Source organism: Elaeis guineensis, chromosome 6 (genome assembly GCF_000442705.2).
Source record: "Elaeis guineensis isolate ETL-2024a chromosome 6, EG11, whole genome shotgun sequence".
Lineage (NCBI taxonomy): Eukaryota > Viridiplantae > Streptophyta > Magnoliopsida > Arecales > Arecaceae > Elaeis > Elaeis guineensis.
In genome coordinates this window covers 14,106,482-14,126,948 of record NC_025998.2, presented here as the reverse complement: position 1 = coordinate 14,126,948, position 20,467 = coordinate 14,106,482, and the positions used below count along the sequence as shown (strand labels likewise).

At 38.2% G+C, this 20,467-nt stretch overlaps 2 protein-coding genes across 8 annotated transcripts; one reads left to right on the top strand and one right to left on the bottom strand.

Annotated features, from left to right (window-relative positions):
- Positions 1-6,929, bottom strand: LOC105047213 (pentatricopeptide repeat-containing protein At4g17616). Of its 7 annotated transcripts, none has more exons than XM_073259228.1 (6): positions 6,603-6,929; positions 5,849-6,332; positions 3,742-3,969; positions 1,441-3,652; positions 502-604; positions 1-382 (listed from the first exon to the last, which is right to left on the bottom strand). In XM_073259228.1, exons 3-4 carry the CDS (start codon positions 3,820-3,822, stop codon positions 1,580-1,582), a joined length of 2,154 nt encoding a protein of 717 aa, XP_073115329.1. In that variant the 5' UTR covers positions 3,823-3,969; positions 5,849-6,332; positions 6,603-6,929; the 3' UTR covers positions 1-382; positions 502-604; positions 1,441-1,579. The 7 variants fall into 7 exon arrangements, with proteins under 7 accessions (XP_073115329.1, XP_073115333.1, XP_073115331.1 ...); XM_073259232.1 differs by having other exon boundaries at positions 539-604; XM_073259230.1 differs by having other exon boundaries at positions 5,908-6,332.
- An 11,936-nt stretch (positions 6,930-18,865) lies between these two features.
- On the top strand, positions 18,866-19,432 carry LOC105047212 (anthocyanidin 3-O-glucosyltransferase 4-like). The gene has a single exon (XM_010926031.2). It carries the CDS (start codon positions 18,866-18,868, stop codon positions 19,430-19,432), a length of 567 nt encoding a protein of 188 aa, XP_010924333.1.
- The last annotated feature ends 1,035 nt before the right edge of the window (positions 19,433-20,467 follow it).

Here is a 20,467-nt window from a genome sequence, read left to right as displayed (position 1 = left end):
TGTATTCAATATTTCAATGACATAATTAACTTAATTCATTAGAGGTAAATGTTAATGAATGGAGAGTGACAGGCATGATCCAAGGTCGATATTGTCCTGGATGCCTAAACTGAAACATCCAGAACGACTTGAGCTCCTCCTAAGCAACTCATATTCCTTCACTTTCAAGTCACTCTCTGAAAGAGGCTTTGCCTTGTCACCTCTAACGGTGACGTAGCATGCAATATTTTCATTGTGCAAAGATCTAACAATATATCTGGTTGAAAAGAGAATATTGTAAGAACTGCGATGATATTATAACAAAACCTTACAGGTGCTGAAATGCAGCCGATAATTTATCCTTGGAGAACACAGGAGTCCTTCCACTCAAACGTTCCTGGACCTAGAAACAACATGAAGATGTCAGAAAACGTAAGGCAGAAAGCATGTAAGGTAGGGACAAAAAGCAAAAAAAAAGAGATTCTATTCCGAGTCGGAAATGAAGAAGCAAACAATGTCTACCTAAACATAGTGGAGGAAATTTTCTTCCTTGAGTTACCTCCTTATCATAGTAGGAAATTTTGTTGGTACCATGTCAGGTGATATACAGTGTACCTCTGCTAATCTGAAAAATAGGATTTTTGAAATTTAGGAATATTCCTTGCAAATTTCATCAGTCATATTTTGATCACAAAAGTACCCTTTCACATTTTCTAGATTACCTAAATAATCCTGGCTATGTGCAGTTAGAAAATAAAACTAAAATCCTGGTTTTGGGCAAATAAAGAACTTTTACCTGATCATGATCATAATCATAGCAATGAACAAATAAAAAGTCAAAAATCTTGGCTTCCATCAAAACAAAGAAAGATTAAAAAAGACAGTTAAAAACATGCAAGGGACAGGTCATACTAAAAAAATTATGGTAAAAAAAAAGGAAAAAATGGAAATATCAACTAAAACAAATAAGGAAAAAGTAATAAAATATCTTCACTTTGATGATACCAAACCAAAAGAATTCTCTTTGTTATTCTCTCATTGCCTTTTTGTGTAAATAAATAAATAAAAAGATAAATAATTTAAAATGTTGTTGCAAACAAATAGAGAAAATACCATATAAAACAACTGAGTAAAGAAAATTGAAAATAAAATTAGAATACCAAGGATAAGAAAATATTTAATGATGATTTTTGTGAAATTAAATAACTATGGAACGAACAAAAAAAAAGTCTGAAAGTATGAAAAAAAATCTAATTATTTTTAAATTTTATTTTCTGTTATAATACTAAAAATAAGTTTCATATTATTTTTTCTTGAACATGCATGGCACATGCTTAGGTCCTAGTGTGAGTTTGTATTAATATAACAAGTTGATCTAAAATGCACAAATAGTAAATGTGTAACCAATCACATTTCCAACAGTTAAACTCTGATGCTGACAGCATGAAAAGATAATTGTACCTTTGGGATAATTAAAAAAAGGCTGATTCAAGTAATCATAAGAAAGCCAGAAAGGTTTCACGAACTCGTGATCCATTGCAAAATGGTCCTTGAGAAAACTCAGCACATGACCATAAAGAATAATATAGGCATTATATTTTTAGACAATGCCAACCCATCGCCTAAAAGCTCGGACATGCTCAAGCCTCTTACTCTGAGCATCTGTTCTGGTATTTGATGCTTTTAAACTCCTGTACAGATTTTTGTAGAGCTTCAGAAACTCCCTTTTATACTTCCACTTATCTATATACATATTCTGCTTTATCATATAATTAATTATCTCCAATACTCTCTCAAAATATCCCCCTTTAAGAAGATTCCAGAGCAAAAGCTCAAATAAGTCTCTGTCCACAGTTAAAACTCCATCCTCCAGCCGCCTCCTAATATCTCCCCACAATATCGTAATTTCACGATACATCTTTAACAAAGAATAACCATATATGAGATGGCTAAACGTCTGCACTGTGGGTTCGATGTTTCTTTGCTTCATCCTTTTGAATGTCTTCAGCGCATCTTCCATCATTTTGGCCTGGCAAAAGAATTGAATTGAACTGTTAAATTCATAAGTCAAATGATATTTCGAGTTTTCCTCCCCGAGTTCCCTGTCTAAATACTCAACCAAAGCTGATTTCCCAACTGACGTAGCAGTTATTTTATCACAAGGATTGGCAGCACTCTCTTCTGACATGCATTGAAATAAAGCTTGCTCATCAGATATATTTACCAACAGACCCACTTTTCTCATCTGCTTGAGTAACACTTTGGATTCTTCCAGCATATTTTCTCTGCAATATGTTCTTAAAAGTGACATGTACGTCTTGGACCCTATAGGAATTCCAGCACTTTCCATGTCATCAAGAATGTCATGGGCAGTATCCAATAAGCCCAGCTGAATGCAAGCATCCATCACATCCAAGCACAAATTGGCTTCTTTTGAATCTACATTCTTCTGTATATTTATCAAAAAATTAGACAGCTTATCTACCTTTCTTTCTTTCACACAGCAATTTATAAGCTTTGCAAGAGCCCTCTTGCTGGGAACAAGCTTCCCATCAGTAAAGAGAACAAGCTTTGAGTAACTTTGTGCATCAACAACAAAATCATTTTGTATCTGATTGGGTTCAACCATAATTTTATATCCCATCCTTAGATTGTTTGACCCAATCTGGACCATACAATATGTTTGTGGTCCATCACTTTTCACATATAACCCACTGAAGGACTGAAGGGATTTTGGACGTTGATACAGGTCCAATATAAGCACTGCAGCAGAATCAATATCATTATATTTAAAGTGCAAGCTCAAGAGACAATCATAAAACTGCCGATAGTGGCGGTTTAATAGCACAGAAGAGACTCCATCAATGTGTTTTTTCAGTTTCTTCAACTCATCATGCTGTCCAATCATCTCATAAATCCGGGCTATGATAATAATGGTATTTGCATCAGCTACAACACCTACCTGTGGTATCAGTTCTACTATTTGTTGAGCCTTTAAGGGAGATCCAAATTTTGCACATGAATTCAGGACAAGATTGAAAATTGTTATATTAGGCTTTGCTACATTTGCATTCATGTTCTTAAACCTTTTTGCATTTGAAGTATGATGCAAAACAAACTCACAAATATCGACCAAGATATTGCTCGCAAGATAGGACCCAGTTTGTGTCTTCACTAGGTGAAAAAACAAGGTGCTCCATATATCTATCGGTGGAAGCTTGCCATTCCCCAACACGATCCTTAGAACTGTGGAAGCAGGAATTGGCATTTGAGTTCTTAGTAAGGTAAGAGCTAGTCTGGTTAAAGGGTCATAATGAAGAAGATTGGGCTTCTCATTTTGAACCACGAGCACCAAATCATATGCTTTATGAAGCCAATGGCAGCTAGATGAGTAAGACAGTAAATTAATCATTTTGCTCACCAAGTGCTGCTCAGGAAAACCATACAGGCATCTAAAGTTGCCAAATGCTTCCCATGCTTCATTTACATTATCACCCTTCAAGGCAATTTCAAGCTTCCTCAATAGGGTTGCACTAGAGGATCCTTCCCACAGGCCTTCATATTGCGTTTTAGTACAAAGATGCTGAAGACTTGGATTATAGTGCATCCTGAAGCATAAAGCTGATGTGTGAAGCACGTCATACTTACTGAAGAATCCTCCAGCATAACTGACCTGAAAGTGAAGAAGATATATGACAAAAATTGTACAAAGATATCGTTCAAAATTATTTACCATGATAACAGATGAGGGATGAATCTTACATTCCCAACAACTTCAGCAGCAAAGGCTACACATGAAAATCTATGGCCGAACTGGTAAAGCCCAAAGAAGCCTCTCATCATGATAACATCATACGAACATCCTCACTCTAAGAAATCTTTACTCGAGGCAGCCAAGCTCCAAGTACAATCAATCCTAAAATCAGATATATCCTCTTCCAGTTCATATCATCCTATATATCACTGGCATAGTTTTTGACCTAAAATTTGCTGTAGGAATGTGACTGGTCAGTCAAAGAGAAGAGCATATTTCAAGTTTCACTATAAATATTGGCAACTACATTAATACAATTGTCAGTAAGAACCATTCAATTTTATGCCATTATCAAAAATGGTACTGCAGAAGTTAATTCCATAACATTGCAGGTGCAAAGCCGCAAAAGATAAGTAGGTATACAGTATTGGAGTTGTTTACTCTGGAGCACAATCGGAAAAAAAAAAAAAGAACAAGAGCCTTAACTCATCAATCTGATTCAGATATCTGGATCTAATTTACTGTTTCCCTGTCCAGGACCAATACCTCCAAAAAATACGAAGTGTTTCAAATCATGTTTCACAGCCACCATCCAAATCTTGATTGGCCAGCTGTTCCACTATTTTGACCCTTCTTCCTATACTGAAATATCTCTTCTCCTATGCACTAAGACCATCTCTGGCCATATCCTACAGTGTCCAAGCAAACCCAATTTTACATCAAAATTCTCTACTCATATCATTCTTAACATTCCTCTGATACATTTAGTTCTAACCCAGTCAATCCTATTTCTACCACACCCATCTTGACATCCACATTTCTAATAAACTAATCTTACATTCACGAGGCATTTCTCATGTTCCAACATATTGATTTTGTTCCTATAAGAAAGGAAAAGACATCCTTAACATCACATAGCATGTGGTATGACACATTTCCACCTCAAAGTAAGTGCCTCTTTTCACCTTTTACTTGCAATAGGGGAATCTTCAACACCCTCAAGGTTTGGAACTTTTTGCTTGTTTTGATGGTCCAAAGCAGCGGCCTAGCAGGAACTTTGCTACAGGCAGAGCAACTATTATAGGGCTATATTATTGCTTGTCAAAGTAATCTTATTTTCTTGTGGAGCAAGTATGACATATATTATCATACTTACCAAGGTTCTTTGTATTGACTGAAACCAATTCTTTTCATCTGAAAAGAATTAAGTTTCACATTTTGGCCAATTCCAACCGAAGCTGATCTGTTTCACACCAACTTTGGTGGTTTCAGCCAGTTTTGACCAAAAATGGCTGCAACTAACCAAATATGCTTCCTTAACTTTTTATTTTTATATTTACAATTATGGTGGAATCATTTCTTTATTTATTTAATTACATAGGCTATGTAGTATTAATTCTCAATGATTTTTCTTTCTTTTTGTTAAGTTAAAAGAGGGTATGGATGATAAATGTCATCCTTGATGGCCAAGGGCTTCAAAATGGTCCTTATTATGGTACTTTATACAGATTAAAGTGAAAAGTAATGTGACACATTTCAACAGAATAACATCTTTTCATAAAATAAATATGAAATTTTACAACTACATGTATTTGATACAACAGCCACTTAAACCTCAAAAAATGAGAAAGAAATGTTTGAGTTCAATATATTTTGTAAGTTCTACAAAAAGAATGAACAAAAAAAATCCACTTGGCACTTAAAATCTTCAGAATTCATTAAATATAATGAATTTTGAATAACAAATGTTCAATAAGAAAATAGCATATACAAATACATACTTTCATGACACAAAATACCAGTATAGTTGATGAAGATACTAATATGTAGTATTAACTTCAGTCTAAAATTGTTGAAAGATTCTAGTAGAAAGTATAAATATTGTTCAGACAGTCACAAATTTGTGCAGTCCAGAATGTAAAGAAGGCTTTCTTTCTTTCTTTCTAAAACAAGAAATTAGGGAAAAAAAATGATGGATGAACAAGAAGGGTAAACATAACGTTTTATTTTTTTTATTCCTTTTTCTTTGAAAGGACAGTTAAATACACCAGATTGCAGTTTCCATTTTCTCAGAGAAAAAATTTCAAACACGTAACGGATGAGAAAGATACGAACCAAGCAAACCCACAGGGGCCATGGATCCAGAATTTGCTATCTCTCTTCCATCATCTCGCCTTCACGTTGCCGACGAAGACCTCAGAATTGCAGTCGTTCTAGCATCGTGTCCCACCTCGGAGCCAGAAGCCACAGCGAGTGATGGCGAAAGTTGGGGCCGGCTTGGAGGAGGGGCGTGTTAGGGCTGGCCTGCGATGGGGAACAGGCGGAGGTAGTTTTGTGGGTTGTGATTAGATGGTGGAGAGAGAAAGATAGAGGAGTTACGGGGAGCGTCCGCCCCCATCGGCCGTCACTATAGACCTCTAGGGGATCGAGAGCTTCACTTACGGGGTACCATCGGGTCCGGCTAAATAATGACTAATGAGTTACAAGAAGTATCCCATGAAAGCCCATCGGTGAACACAACACACAGACATCCCCAACACAACACTAAGACACTTAAAAAATAACAAAGCTGAAGAGATAAAAAAGCCAACTTTTTCACCTATCACAAAAGAAACCAGCTACTATCAAGCATGATCCAACTTTTGTCGGCAAAACGCGAAAGAAACGCAAATAATCCAAATCCGGCAGCAAAACAAACAAAGAAATGAATAAAAAGAGGCAATACCACAGCGATGGTCACAAAATTGCTCAGCCTTTCAAAGCGTAACACAGGATAATCTGTTTAGAGTTTTCTACTTGAGAAAAATGAAAAGGGAAAACGGACAGACTTAAGAGCGTGAACGAGGGAGGGATGGGGGTACGACTTTACCTTGAGGCCTATTGAATCCACGCCGTCAGCCTCTGGGCGCTGTTCGACTGCCGCCGCTGCCGATTGCCGCTGTTCGCCGTTCGAACACCTCCCTTTCTCGCCCAAGATGGAGGGCGAAGCGCCGTCCTATGCTGGTCTGCTGGACTCGTGGAGAGCGGAGATATGGGCGAGGAGGAGGTTCGAACGCCCCTCTTTTCTCCCTTATTAATCTGGTCGGGTTTGGATCGAATTGGTCACCTGGGCTCGAGCTCGAACAGTTGGATCGAATTTTCTTTGTATGGTAATGTACATTCTCATACAAAGCAACCATGCAAGTCATTCCAAGTTAATTTTTCATTTCAATAGCGTTGTCCGGTTGAAACAATCAGCTTATTATTATTACTTTTTTTTTGCTGAAATACAGGAGCATCACTGACTTTATAGATAAAATAAAAACAGAGTAGCAACTGATCAAAGAACAAACCATTACAAATCAGAGGAAAACAAATCGTATCAGAATGGAAACAAGAAATAGAACCAACTATACAATTGAGGAAAGGAACACCTAGAACCAAAACCACCCAGATCTAAGACAATTGCTGGTTGTCACAGAAGCAGCCAACTAAAAATTATGACTTGGAGCCAACTCTCAAATAGAACACCATCTGTCTGCAAAAAGATTCAACATGGTAGAAGAAGGATCATACCGATCCGAGGAAATCCCACCCCTCTTCTATGAGAAATATATGGAATATCATTCTGTAAGATGGAATGTAAAGTAGGATCTGAATCAAGGCTATTAGACAATTGATATTCATCATTTAGCCCAAATTTTGCAATAAAATTAGCTGCCCTGTTAGCTTCCCTTGGTATATAAGAAACATAAAAAGAAGAACATGAAACTTTCCAGTTAAAAATATCATTCAAGATAGAAAATTTAGGCCTGGAAATAACATTAAATGAATCCCCTTCCAGCCAGAGATGAGTGGCATGTAAATGCAGAATGGCAACCTTCATACAAAATCATGCAGCAACTAACTCACCATAAAATATAGATAAAGGTGTCACGCCCCCGACCCGAGATTCGAATCGAGGGTCATGGCAACCACCGCATACTTATAGAATACTTTTCCCATAAGCATGCAAGGCATCTCATCATGATATCTTCACAAATAGTTAATAAATTTTTTAATATTTAATAATCAAACCTTAGTTCAAATAACAAATCAAAACTCAGTGTTCAAAAGAAAATAACTGTCTGACAAAGTCAGCACTAAAAACAAAACTAAAAGTCTTGAATCAGTTCTGAGAAAATCCTAAATCAATGAACTAACTCCATCTCTAATCGCTCTCCCAACCGAAATCCCGCATCATGCTAATTTTGTGGATCTGTAAGAAAAACATAAAACTTATCATGAGCTAAATAGCCCAGTAAGCAGTGTATACCTTTAACTGGATAAATCAGGCAATTAATACTATGCATAACAATTTACTGATAACAAATCAATATGTAAATTCATGGAATCATATTCATACTGTCAACCATATATAAAAGTCAATTCATCATAATTTTCAAATATGCTTTTCATCTTAAATTCATCAATTTTCTTAAGTTCTTCTTACCAACCATGACTATGACCACATTATCCCTGTGGCAGGGTCATAATACCGCGTATCTGCTTGCGGTGGGCTGCGAATCATCTGGCAGCCAATCCTTTGGAACCGCTGGTCTCGCTGGCGGTTTTGTCGCTGGTCTATCTGGCGACATGTCGCTGGTCTCACTGGCGACATAAATTCTCAGGACAGTCAATTGCCAACGTATATGTCCCCATTGGCGGGGTCCTCAACACAATCAGGTTGTCAATTTCATATTGTCTTCCAATTCATATATTTTTTTTAAAATAATATAAATAAATGATATTTGAGTCAAATCAACCATATCATTCTTTGTGATCATACATCATCATAATAGTTATTCAACAAATAACTTCAATCATAAATAATTTTCTACAATTAACTTTATTCATAAATAATTTCAACAATTATTTCAATAAATAATTTCAATCACAAGCATGCATAAATTTATTTAATTCATAATTTACAGATAAATTCAGTAAAAGTAAACACTACTTACCTCAAAAGAAAATCCAAACTAGAAATTCTAGAAATCTCGAAAATCCTTCTCTGAACCTGATACGTCAAATATCATATTTTAAATCAAAATTTCATCGAATAAAAAAATAACTAAATTGTTAAAATGTAATGTCCCCGCGAGGATCAATTCGTCGACAGCATCCAGGGTTTTCGAACTAATCCATGGATACCCTAATTATATTTATTTATTTTTATTTTTATTGCTAATTTAATTAATTTTTTTAATTAATTAATTCCATAAATCCTAAAATCTAAAGAGAGAGAGAGAGCAAAGAGAGTTTCTCTCTCCGTCCCTTTTTTTTTCTTTTTCTTTTCCTTTTCTTCTTTTTCTTTTTCTTTTCTTTTTTTTTTCTTTTTTTTCTTCTTTTTCTTTTCCTTTTCTTCTTTTTCTTCTTCTTCTTCTCGGCCCTTCCCGCACCGGAACAGAGGACCCTTGGTCCTTCCTTGGCCGGCCGTTCAAGGCGGAGGCCGGCGGCAGAGGGAGGCTGCTCCCCCGGCTACGGAGGAGCATGGCCGGCGGTCGATTACGATCGCCGGCACCGGAAAAATTCAAGGAAAAGAGGCCCAAAAATAGAGTCTCTTTCCGACCAAAGATCGGCGACACTCGTCGCCGGCAGCCTCAAGCAAAAAATACAGAAAGAAAGGGAAGGAAGAGAGGAAGGAAAGAAAGGCTCACCCCCGGCCTCCGGTGACCTCACCGGCGAGAAATCACGACGAGAAACCCAACAGTGCCCGCGGCTCCGATCGAGAAAAACGGGGAGAAAGAGAGAGGGAGGAGGTCGATGGTCGATTCTAAGGAGAGGGGAGACCTTCTTATAGAGGGTTCTAGGATTTCGAGAGATCCTAGGACTCCTAATAGGCTTGGGTCTCGCTGGAGAAGAAGACTCCTACCGGGAGTCTTCTTCCCGATTTTTACTCTGTTTTTTTTTTTTTATTGGGCTGGAAACTTGATATCGTGGGCTTGGGCTATGACATTCTCCACTCCTAAAAAAAAATTTCGTCCTCAAAAATTTTCATACCTGTAGTCTCGAAGAGCTGGGGATATTTTTGCTTCATTTCTTCCTCCAGCTCCCAAGTAGCTTCTCTTTTTGAATGTCGACTCCACTGTACCTTGACATAAGGAATGTTGCGACGTCTCAGCACCTGTTCTTTACGGTCTACGATCTGTATCGAGTATTCTTCATATGTTAGATCTTTCCTGGCTTGTACTGGTTCAAGTTCCACGATGTGACTTGGATCTGGTAAATATTTTTTTAACATAGAAACATGAAAGACATTATGTACTCCTGCAAGTGAAGGGGGTAAGACAAGTCGATAAGCCACCTCACCAATTCTTTCCAAAATCTCAAACGGACCCACAAATCTAGGATTCAATTTGCCACGAATGTCAAATCTTGAAATTTTTTTGAACGAGATACTTTGAGAAACACATGGTCACCGACTTGAAATTCTAATTTCCATCTCCTGTTGTCTGCATAACTTTTCTGTCTGCTTTGTGCTGCTCGAAGTCGTTCTTTAATTAATTTAATCTTCTCGACTGCTTGTTGAACAAATTCGGGACCCAATATTCTTCGCTCACCAACATCATCCCAGTGAATCGGTGATCGACATCTTCTACCATATAAAGCTTCATAAGGTGCCATTCCAATGCTAGCCTGATAACTGTTATTGTAAGCGAACTCAATTAAAGGTAGATGCTCATCCCATGAACTTTTCATATCCAAAATACAGGTTCTCAACATATCTTCTAAGATCTGAATAGTTCTCTCTGATTGACCATCAGTCTGTGGATGAAAAGCTGTACTGAAGTTCAATTTTGTTCCTAAAGCCTTGTGTAAACTCTTGCAAAATTGTGATACAAATCTGGTATCTCGATCCGATACGATGGTCACTGGAATTCCATGTAGCCTTACAATTTCTTTCATATATAACTTTGCTAGTCTTTCCAAGGTAAATCCAACTCTAATTGATAGAAAGTGTGCAGACTTTGTCAATCGGTCCACAATCACCCAAGCTGTATCATTTTTACTGGGAGTCTTCGGTAGTCCAGTTACAAAATCCATAGTGATATGTTCCCACTTCCAAACTGAAATATCAAGAGGTTGAAGTAGTCCTACAGGTCTCTGATGTTCAGCTTTAACTTGTTGACACACCAAACATTAAGCCACGAATTGAGCGATCTCTCTCTTCATATTATTCCACCAGTACATTTCTTTTAAGTCTCTATACATCTTGGTACCTCCCGGATGAACTGTATAACCGGACTGATGTGCTTCCTGAAGTATTTCATGCTTGAGTGCTGAATCATTGGGTACGCAAATCCTGTTTTCGAACCTTAACGAACCGTCTTCATGTATCTTGAATTCAGATTGAACACCAGCTTCCACTGAATTTCTTATTTTTATTAGTTGTGGATCATTATTCTGGGCAACTGAAATTCTTTCAATGAGTGTTGGCTAAACCCTCATGTTGGCTAACCGTACTGTTGAATCATATATTCGGATGTCTAATTCCAATTTTCTTATATCCTTTAATAATTGACTTTGGTGTGTGATTAAAACCGCTAAATTTCCCACAGATTTTCTACTAAGGGCATCAGCAACAACATTAGCTTTTTCTGGATGATAATGGATTGTTAAATCATAATCCTTTAATAGTTCTAACCACCTTCTCTGTCTCATGTTTAATTCTTTCTGTGTAAAAATATACTTCAAACTCTTATGATCTGTAAACACTTCACACTGCGCACCGTATAAGTGATGTCTCCAAATTTTTAGGGCAAAAATCACTGCAGCTAATTCCAAATCATGTATCGGATAATTTTGTTCATATGGTTTCAATTGTCTTGAGGCATAGGCTACTACCTTACCATGTTGCATCAATACACAGCCGAGTCCCTTTTTAGATGCATCATTATATATTGTGAAACCTTCATCTCCTGTTCGTATAGTAAGAATAGGGACCGAAACTAATCGTTGTTTTAATTCTTAGAAACTCTGTTCACAAACTTCAGTCCACTCGAATTTAACCCCTTTTTGAGTAAGACGAGTCAAAGGTGCAGCTATGCGGGAGAATCCTTCTACAAATCGTCTGTAATATCCTGCCATTCTCAGAAAACTTCGAATCTCAAAAATATTTGTAGGTCTGTTCCACTGCATTACAGCTTCCACTTTTGCTGGATCCATAGAAATTTCATCTTTAGATACGATGTGTCCTAAAAAGGATATTTTGTCCAACCAAAATTCACACTTCTTAAATTTGGCATAAAGCTTTTCTTTCCTCAATATTTGTAGTACACACCGTAAATGTTCTTCATGCTTCAATTTACTTCTCGAATATATCAAGATATCGTCAATAAATACGACAATAAACTTATCAAGATAGGATCTGAATATTTTGTTCATTAAATCCATAAAGGCTGCTGGAGCATTGGTTAACCCAAAAGACATCACTAAAAATTCATAATGTCCATAACGAGTTCTAAATGCCGTCTTGGGTATGTCCTCTGTTTTGATTTTTAACTGATGATACCATGAACGAAGATCAATTTTAGAAAAGACTTGTGCACCTTGCAACTGATCAAACAAATCATCGATTCGAGGTAGAGGATACTTATTTCTGATAGTATTTTTATTCAACTCTCTATAGTCGATACAAAGTCTCATACTACCATCTTTCTTCTTTACAAATAAGACTGGAGCTCCCCAAGGAGATACACTAGGCCTTATAAAACCTTTATCCAATAAATCCTGTAATTGATCTTTTAACTCCTTTAACTCCAAAGGGCCATTCTGTAAGGAGCTTTAGAAATCGGACTGGTATTGGGTGCCAACTCAATGGTAAATTCAATTTCTCTATCTGGTGGTAGTCCGACTAGATCATCAATGAATACATCCGAAAATTCATTTACGATAGGAATATCCTGTAACTTCAATTCATCATGTTCTTTATTCTTTATTGATACTAGGTAACATCTACATCCCTTTCTTATCATCTGTCTAGCTTGTACAAGTGAAATAATACGTGGAGGGGTGGTTCCTGTACTTCCATCAAAACTAAAAGTTAATTCTTCCGGTATGTGAAAGTTTACTCTCTTTCCATGACAATCCACAGAGGCATGATAAGTAGCCAGCCAATCCATTCCTAGAATGACATCGAAATCATGCATATCCAGGACCACCAAATCTGTCGATAATTCTCTTTCTCCTATCTTGATACTACAGGACTTGCACACACTTTCGGTACTCAAAATACCACCTACTGGTGTCTCAACATATAATTTGGTTTTCATGGGTTCACAACCTATATCATGCTGTCTAATAAAAGTAGTGGATATAAAGGAGTGTGTAGTACCAGAATCAAACAAAACTGAAGCATGAATACCAGATACAGGAATGGTACCTATCACCACAGTATTGGAGGCCTGAGCATCCTGTTGTGTGAGTGCATAGATTCTTCCTTGAGTTTTCGGCCTTTGACCTCCGTCCTTTGCTTGTGTTGATCTATTTTCATCCATCTACGGGCAATCTGCAATCTTGTGTCCTTTCTGGCCACATCTAAAACACGAACCAGTATTCCATGGGCAATTAGAAGTCTCATGCTCTCTTCGGCCGCATCTCGAACATCTAGCTGTCTCATTCTCACGATTCTTATCAGTTGCTGGCTTCTTTCCTGGAACCTTATTGTTCTGATTTCGTCCTTGAGTTCTACTAAACCTATTTCTCTTCTTCTGACTCCGTTCACGCTCCGCATGAGCTTCATTTGCTTCTCTCTCAATTATTAGAGCTTTGTTCACAACTGAGGTATAGGTAGTTAGCTCATAGGGTACAACCTGTTTTCTGATTTCTGTCTTCAATCCCATTTCAAATTTGTGTACCCTGTCTTGCTCAATCTCAACTAGTCTCGGAACAAACTTGGCTAACTCCATGAATTTGGCTTCATATTCTGCAACGGATCTGTTACCCTGTCTCAGGTGAATGAACTCCTGTTCTTTCTGTATTCTGATACTTCGGAGGAAATACTTGTCGAAGAATTCATCTCGAAATCTCTCCCAAGTGAGTGGTATCCCATCGTGCTCATATTTTTGTTCCAATATACGCCATCAGTTGTATGCCTCGCCTTGTAACAGATATGCTGTATAGCGGATCTTTTCTTCATCGTGGCATTCTTGCACGGCGAAGGCCTTCTCCATTTTCATAATCCAGTTATCTGCTTCTAGTGGCTCGATGGTCCCTTTGAAGGCTGGAGGAGCTAGCTTCTTAAATTCGACGATATTGTTTCTCTGCATCAGATGTTCTCCATGTCCAGGTATCGGTGGAAATTGCTGACGTGGCTGTGCATGTTGTTGTTGAAGTAACTGTTGCTGTGTTTGAACTACTCCGATCAGAGTTTGCATTAGTTGAGTCATGTTCGGCTCCTCCTGTACTGTCGGAGTATTTTCGGTAGGATCATGGATTCCCTCCTGCTGAGTTATGCCATTGTTTAATTGGGGAGTATTATCGCCAAGTGGATTTGATGTCCCTCCTACCGCTCCTTGAGTATTCCTCGCTCGTCGTGGAGGCATATTGACCTATGATAGATTTGAGATAATAACTTATCCTTAATAAGGTTATAAACTTTACTTGAGACAGGTCAGCTCATAATCATCATAACTAACCTTTCAATTTTCTAATGTCTACCCATCACTCGCTCACTCTATTCTACATGTCTCTATCTATCTACTTATGCTCTGATACCATATTAATTGTCACGCCCCCGACTCGAGATTCGAATCGAGGGTCATGGCAACCGCCGCATACTTATAGAATACTTTTCCCATAAGCATGCAAGGCATCTCATCATGATATCTTCACAAATAGTTAAATAAATTTTTCAATATTTAATAATCAAATCTTAGTTCAAATAACAAATCAAAACTCAGTGTTCAAAAGAAAATAACTGTCTGACAAAGTCAGCACTAAAAACAAAACTAAAAGTCTTGAATCAGTTCTGAGAAAATCCTAAATCAATGAACTAACTCCATCTCTAATCGCTCTCCCAACCGAAATCCCGCATCATGCTAATTTTCTAGATCTGCAAGAAAAACATAAAACTTATCATGAGCTAAATAGCCCAGTAAGCAGTGTATACCTTTAACTGGATAAATCAGGCAATTAATACTATGCATAACAATTTACTGATAACAAATCAATATGTAAATTCATGGAATCATATTCATACTGTCAACCATATATAAAAGTCAATTCATCATAATTTCCAATTATGCTTTTCATCTTAAATTCATCAATTTTCTTAAGTTCTTCTTACCAACCATGACTATGACCACATTATCCCTGTGGCAGGGTCATAATACTGCGTATCTGCTTGCGGTGGGCTGCGAATCATCTGACAGCCAAGTCCTTTGGAACCGCTGGTCTCGCTGGTCTATCTGGCGACATGTCGCTGGTCTCACTGGCGACATAAATCTTCAGGACAGTCAATTGCCAACGTATATGCCCCCATTGGTGGGGTCCTCAACACAGTCAGGTTGTCAATTTCATATTGTCTTCCAATTCATATATTATTTTCAAAATAATATAAATAAATGATATTTGAGTCAAATCAACCATATCATTCTTTGTGATCATACATCATCATAATAGTTATTCAACAAATAACTTCAATCATAAATAATTTTTTACAATTAACTTTATTCATAAATAATTTCAACAATTATTTCAATAAATAATTTCAATCACAAGCATGCATAAATTTATTTAATTCATAATTTACCAGATAAATTCAGTAAAAGTAAACACTACTTACCTCAAAAGAAAATCCAAATTAGAAATTCTAAAAATCTCAAAAATCCTTCTCTGAACCTGATACGTCAAAATCATATTTTAAATCAAAATTTTATCGAATAAAAAAATAACTAAATTGTTAAAATCTAATGTCCTCACGAGGATCAATTCGTCGACAGCATCCAGGGTTTTCGAACTAATCCATGGATACCCTAATTATATTTATTTATTTTTATTTTTATTGCTAATTTAATTAATTTTTTTTAATTAATTAATTTCATAAATCTTAAAATCTAAAGAGAGAGAGAGAGAGCAAAGAGAGTTTCTCTCTCCGCCCCTTTTTTTTTTCTTTTTCTTTTCCTTTTCTTCTTTTTCTTTTCCTTTTCTTCTTTTTTTTTTTCTTCTTTTTCTTTTCCTTTTCTTCTTTTTCTTCTCCTTTTCTTCTTTTTCTTCTTCTTCTTCTCGGCCCTTCCCGCGCCGGAACAGAGGACCCTTGGTCCTTCCTTGGCCGGCCGTTCAAGCCGCGGCCACCGCGGCGGAGGCCGGTGGCAGAGGGAGGCTGCTCCCCCGGCTACGGAGGAGCATGGCCGGCGGTCGATTACGATCGCCGGCGCCGGAAAAATTCAAGGAAAAGAGGCCCAAAAATAGAGTCTCTTTTCCGACCAAAGATCGGCGACACTCGTCGCCGGCAGCCTCAAGCAAAAAATACAGAAAGAAAGGGAAGGAAGAGAGGAAGGAAAGGAAGGCTCACCCCCGGCCTCCGGTGACCTCACCGGCGAGAAATCACGGCGAAAAACCCAACAGTGCCCGCGGCTCCGATCGAGAAAAACGGGGAGAAAGAGAGAGGGAGGAGGTCGATGGTCGATTCTAAGGAGAGGGGAGACCTTCTTATAGAGGGTTCTAGGATTTCGAGAGATCCTAGGACTCCTAATAGGCTTGGGTCTCACCAGAGAAGAAGACTCCTACCGGGAGTCTTCTTCCCGATTTTTATTCTGTTTTTTTTTTTTTTTTTTTTTTGGGTTGGAAACTTGATATCGTGGGCTTGGGCTATGACAGAAGGAGATAGGAGCTTTGCACCCAAAGCACCGACACATCCATTAGCATCCCGTATGATAAAACCATAGGGCATTTTACTATTAGCAACAGCAGCATCAAAATTTACCTTTAGAAAATCAGAGGAAGGGAGTAGCCAAAAGCAGTGAAGTGGGTTATAGCTGCCAGAAAAAGGCAGCTCAGAGCTACTCCAGTGCCTCAAATAGTCCTTACGAATAGGTTGAATGGCTGCTGTGTTTGAGGGAATAAGATAAAAGGAGATGCTCTGTACTACCTGAGTTGGAGTACGCTTATTGTGAGCAAAAATTCTTTCATTTCGAGCATTCCAAATGAGTCACGAAAGAATTGCCCATATAACTTTAGTATCTTTAGAACCGTTGGATTCCATCAATATAATAAGATTTGATATAGAAGAAGACTGAAAATCAACATTAAAAAATAAATTCAATTGCTGCCAACACCTAACAGCAAATGAACAATCAAACAGAACATGACTTATGTCCTCCATAGTGTTGCAACAAAGATCACAATAGGTCTGAGAAAGATCAATAATTCCTCTAGAAGCCAAAATAGCTTTGCAAGGTAAACTTTCCCAAAGCATCTTCCATCAGAAAAATTTGTTTCTTAAAGGCACTTCAAGATCCCAAACGCATTTAAATGAACAAGGGATGTCAAACTGCTGATTGGGCTTAAGAAGCTGATAAAAGTCTTTTATAGAGGGAACATAGAATCAATAGGTCCCCAGGATAATTGATCAGGGCCCAGTGCAAGCTATAGGCAGCTTATATATAAGGCTCATCATCTCAGCAGAAAAAAAAAATCACTAATTTTCTGTTCATCCAACATTGGTCAGCAACAAAGAGATCAGAAACCGAGTGTTGAAGCCAAGGAGAGTTGACATTTACAAAAGTAGGCCATGCATTAATAGGCACGAAGTAATCCAAAGGTCATTAAGGATGTTTATAGAATGACCATTACCAACTTGCCATCTAAAATGATGCCGAATAGTCATACCGACACCATAAATTTTTGCCTAGATAGCATAAGCATGTCTAGACTTTGAATAATTACATCAAGAGTCCCTAAATTGTATTTAGCTTTAACAACTTTAGCCCACAGGAATGTAGGATTAAGAAGGACCTCAGCAGCGAGCTTACATAGATAGGCCTTCCTTCTGATTTGAATAGATTTGCTACCAAGCCCTCCATGATCCCTAATATTACAAACATTACTCCAAGCAATGAGATGTAAGCCTCTACAATCAGCAGAATGACCCCAAAGAAAAGTCCGAAATTCTTTTTCCAGCGTGTACAAAGCATTTTGAGTGACAGATAAATATGAGAGAGCATAGAGCGAAATTAACGAAAGAACAGAATGAAGGAGGGTAGCTCTACAGACTAGAGAAAGAGCTTTCCAATGTCAAGAGACTATTCTCTTAGTCATTTTATCACGAAGAAAAATAAGATCTCTGCTCCTGAGTTGGGTGGCAAACAAAGGGAGATCCAGATAGGACCAAACACCATTAGTTTCTCTCATCATCAACAGGTATTTTATTTGCTCCTGGATGGCATCCGGAGTCATGGGGCTGATTATTTGCCAGCGCTGCATAAGAAGATGATAGATACCGAAATCAGTTTCTGACCACAACTATCAAGAACAAATTTACAAGATATTGGACATTAAAACACTCGGTGCCACCCTCCTATCCCTGGTTTCTTTGGAACTACTTATTCCAAAGCAAGGATTCAAATCCCAGTTTTTCACATTATATGAAATATGTGGATACTCGTGAGACTCAACCATTAAAAGTTGAATTTCCTTGTCTTGGAGGCATACACTGCATTGTTACATTGCTACGACATAGCCTTCCCTTCTTCCTGCGCTGTAGTAACAAAATTCTAATCGGAAGAAAGGATCCTTCATGCTTCTTTAGACAGTAACACACAGCAGTCCTCCCAACTCAGCTTTCATTCCAGTACTCACTTGCTATGGGCCTTGTGGTATAACCTCCCTTACATCAAATAAAAAAGGCCTCAAAATATAGCAATGAGCTACTAGTACAGCGCACTAGCTATGGCCCCTCCTATACTCTTTCATGGGCGTTTCCCATGCTTTTGCCTATATATGGGTCCAAATAAGCCCCATTAAAATCAGCAAGTGCACTGGTGGAATTTGAAAAATAACTAGATTAGATTCTACTACGAGCTAAAGCTGGACTGCGCTGAAAACCATGGAGAGGTGGTGGTTAAAAGGGTGCGGAACGTCGGCCCGGTGCCACTCTGCAAAAGAGATGAGATGGAGACGGCTCGGTGGGGAGATGAGACTTCCATGGATTGTAACCAGTGTTTGAAGCTGGTTAAATACCAAGAAGCCGGGCTCGGTGGTCCAAGTTGGTTTCGGGAGTCTGCACAAACTTCCCATGGCTCAATTCAGAGGGTCGCCTTGGGCCTCGAGGCCTCCGACAAGCCGCTTATTTGGGTGGTGAGAGGTGTTCGTGGAAATGATTCACGAGGCTGTGGGGGGATTTTTGACGCATTGCGGCTGGAATTCTTGCTTGGAGGAGTGAGTGCGGGGATGCCGATGATCACTTGGCCGATGTACGCCGAGCAGTTTGATAACGAGATGTTGATGGTGGAGGTGTCGAAGGTTGGGGTTGGGGTGAAGGAATTTGTATCGGTTGATAAGGATAGCAGGGTGATGGCGCGGGAGGAGATAGGGAGGGCCGTAGGGAGGATGGTGGATGAGGGAGCGAAGGCCGAGGGGGTGAGGATGAGGGCATGGGATCTAGCGGAAATGGCGAGGATAGCAGTGGAGGAGGGTGGGTCGTCGAATTTTGGCATGGAGGAGCTCATCCAGGAGTAGACCGAGTGGAGGAAGGCGGCTGAAAGGGTATATATATGGGTTCGAAGGGGCAAGTGCTGTCTTGCATAGGAGACTGAATGCTTTTGGATTCTCGACATGTTGGTTGGTGAGAATTAGCTGGATTAAATGATCTAACGTTGTTACCTTCTTAAGGGGCTTTGTTTTTAATTCATTTTAGGGGGTGGGGGATTTATAATTTGGCTTATAGAGTATTTGGAAGGGGAAAAGATGGCCAGCTAGCAGTAAATTTTGGCCTACGGTAAGATATAGCGGCCTAACAGCTGGTTCTGAGGCCTTCCTTCTTCATTCCACGCATTTAGATAATGGTCATTACAAAACAGTTATCTGATTACAACCGTCGTTACACAAAAAAAAAAAAAAAAATGTGGCCGTGCTATTTTACATTTCCATTTTTCATTTCAATTAGATAGTATATAGATGTATATTTATGTTTCTTGTTGTGAGAATAGATCATGGATTTGCTACCATCCTTATATTGAAATCTTGGCATCTTCCCAATGCAATTATTGGAGAGAAAGGTGCCTAATGGCTCAAAAAAAACAATTAATGAGATATATTAATCTACTAAAAAAAAATCGAGTAAGAGCTTGCAACCATTTATCAAGTATTTATTTTAGGATAACATATTCAAATGTTCCAAGATCTAGCCAATAATATAATGAATTAATCAGTAAAAAATCTTGAATTATTTGAAAATTTTTAATTCTTCTTAAAATTTAATTTAATACAGTCCAACTTTCAAATAGTTTAAAATTTTTGATATAATTAATCTTAACATAATGAAAACTTTTTTTTTGGCTTTGAGCATTTAGGACAAGCAAATGGACGATGAGAATGACCAACCGTCCAGCACTACTCCAATCGTCCACGGTCACCGTGCCAAGCCGGTGTGCCAGCTGCCAACCAACCAAAGTTTCCCATCCACCACGTGATCCACATCATTCCACGAAGCTTCTAACACATAACCATCCAAGTTGAGTCTCCACTGCTCAAGCTACTTAAAACAAGGGGCAC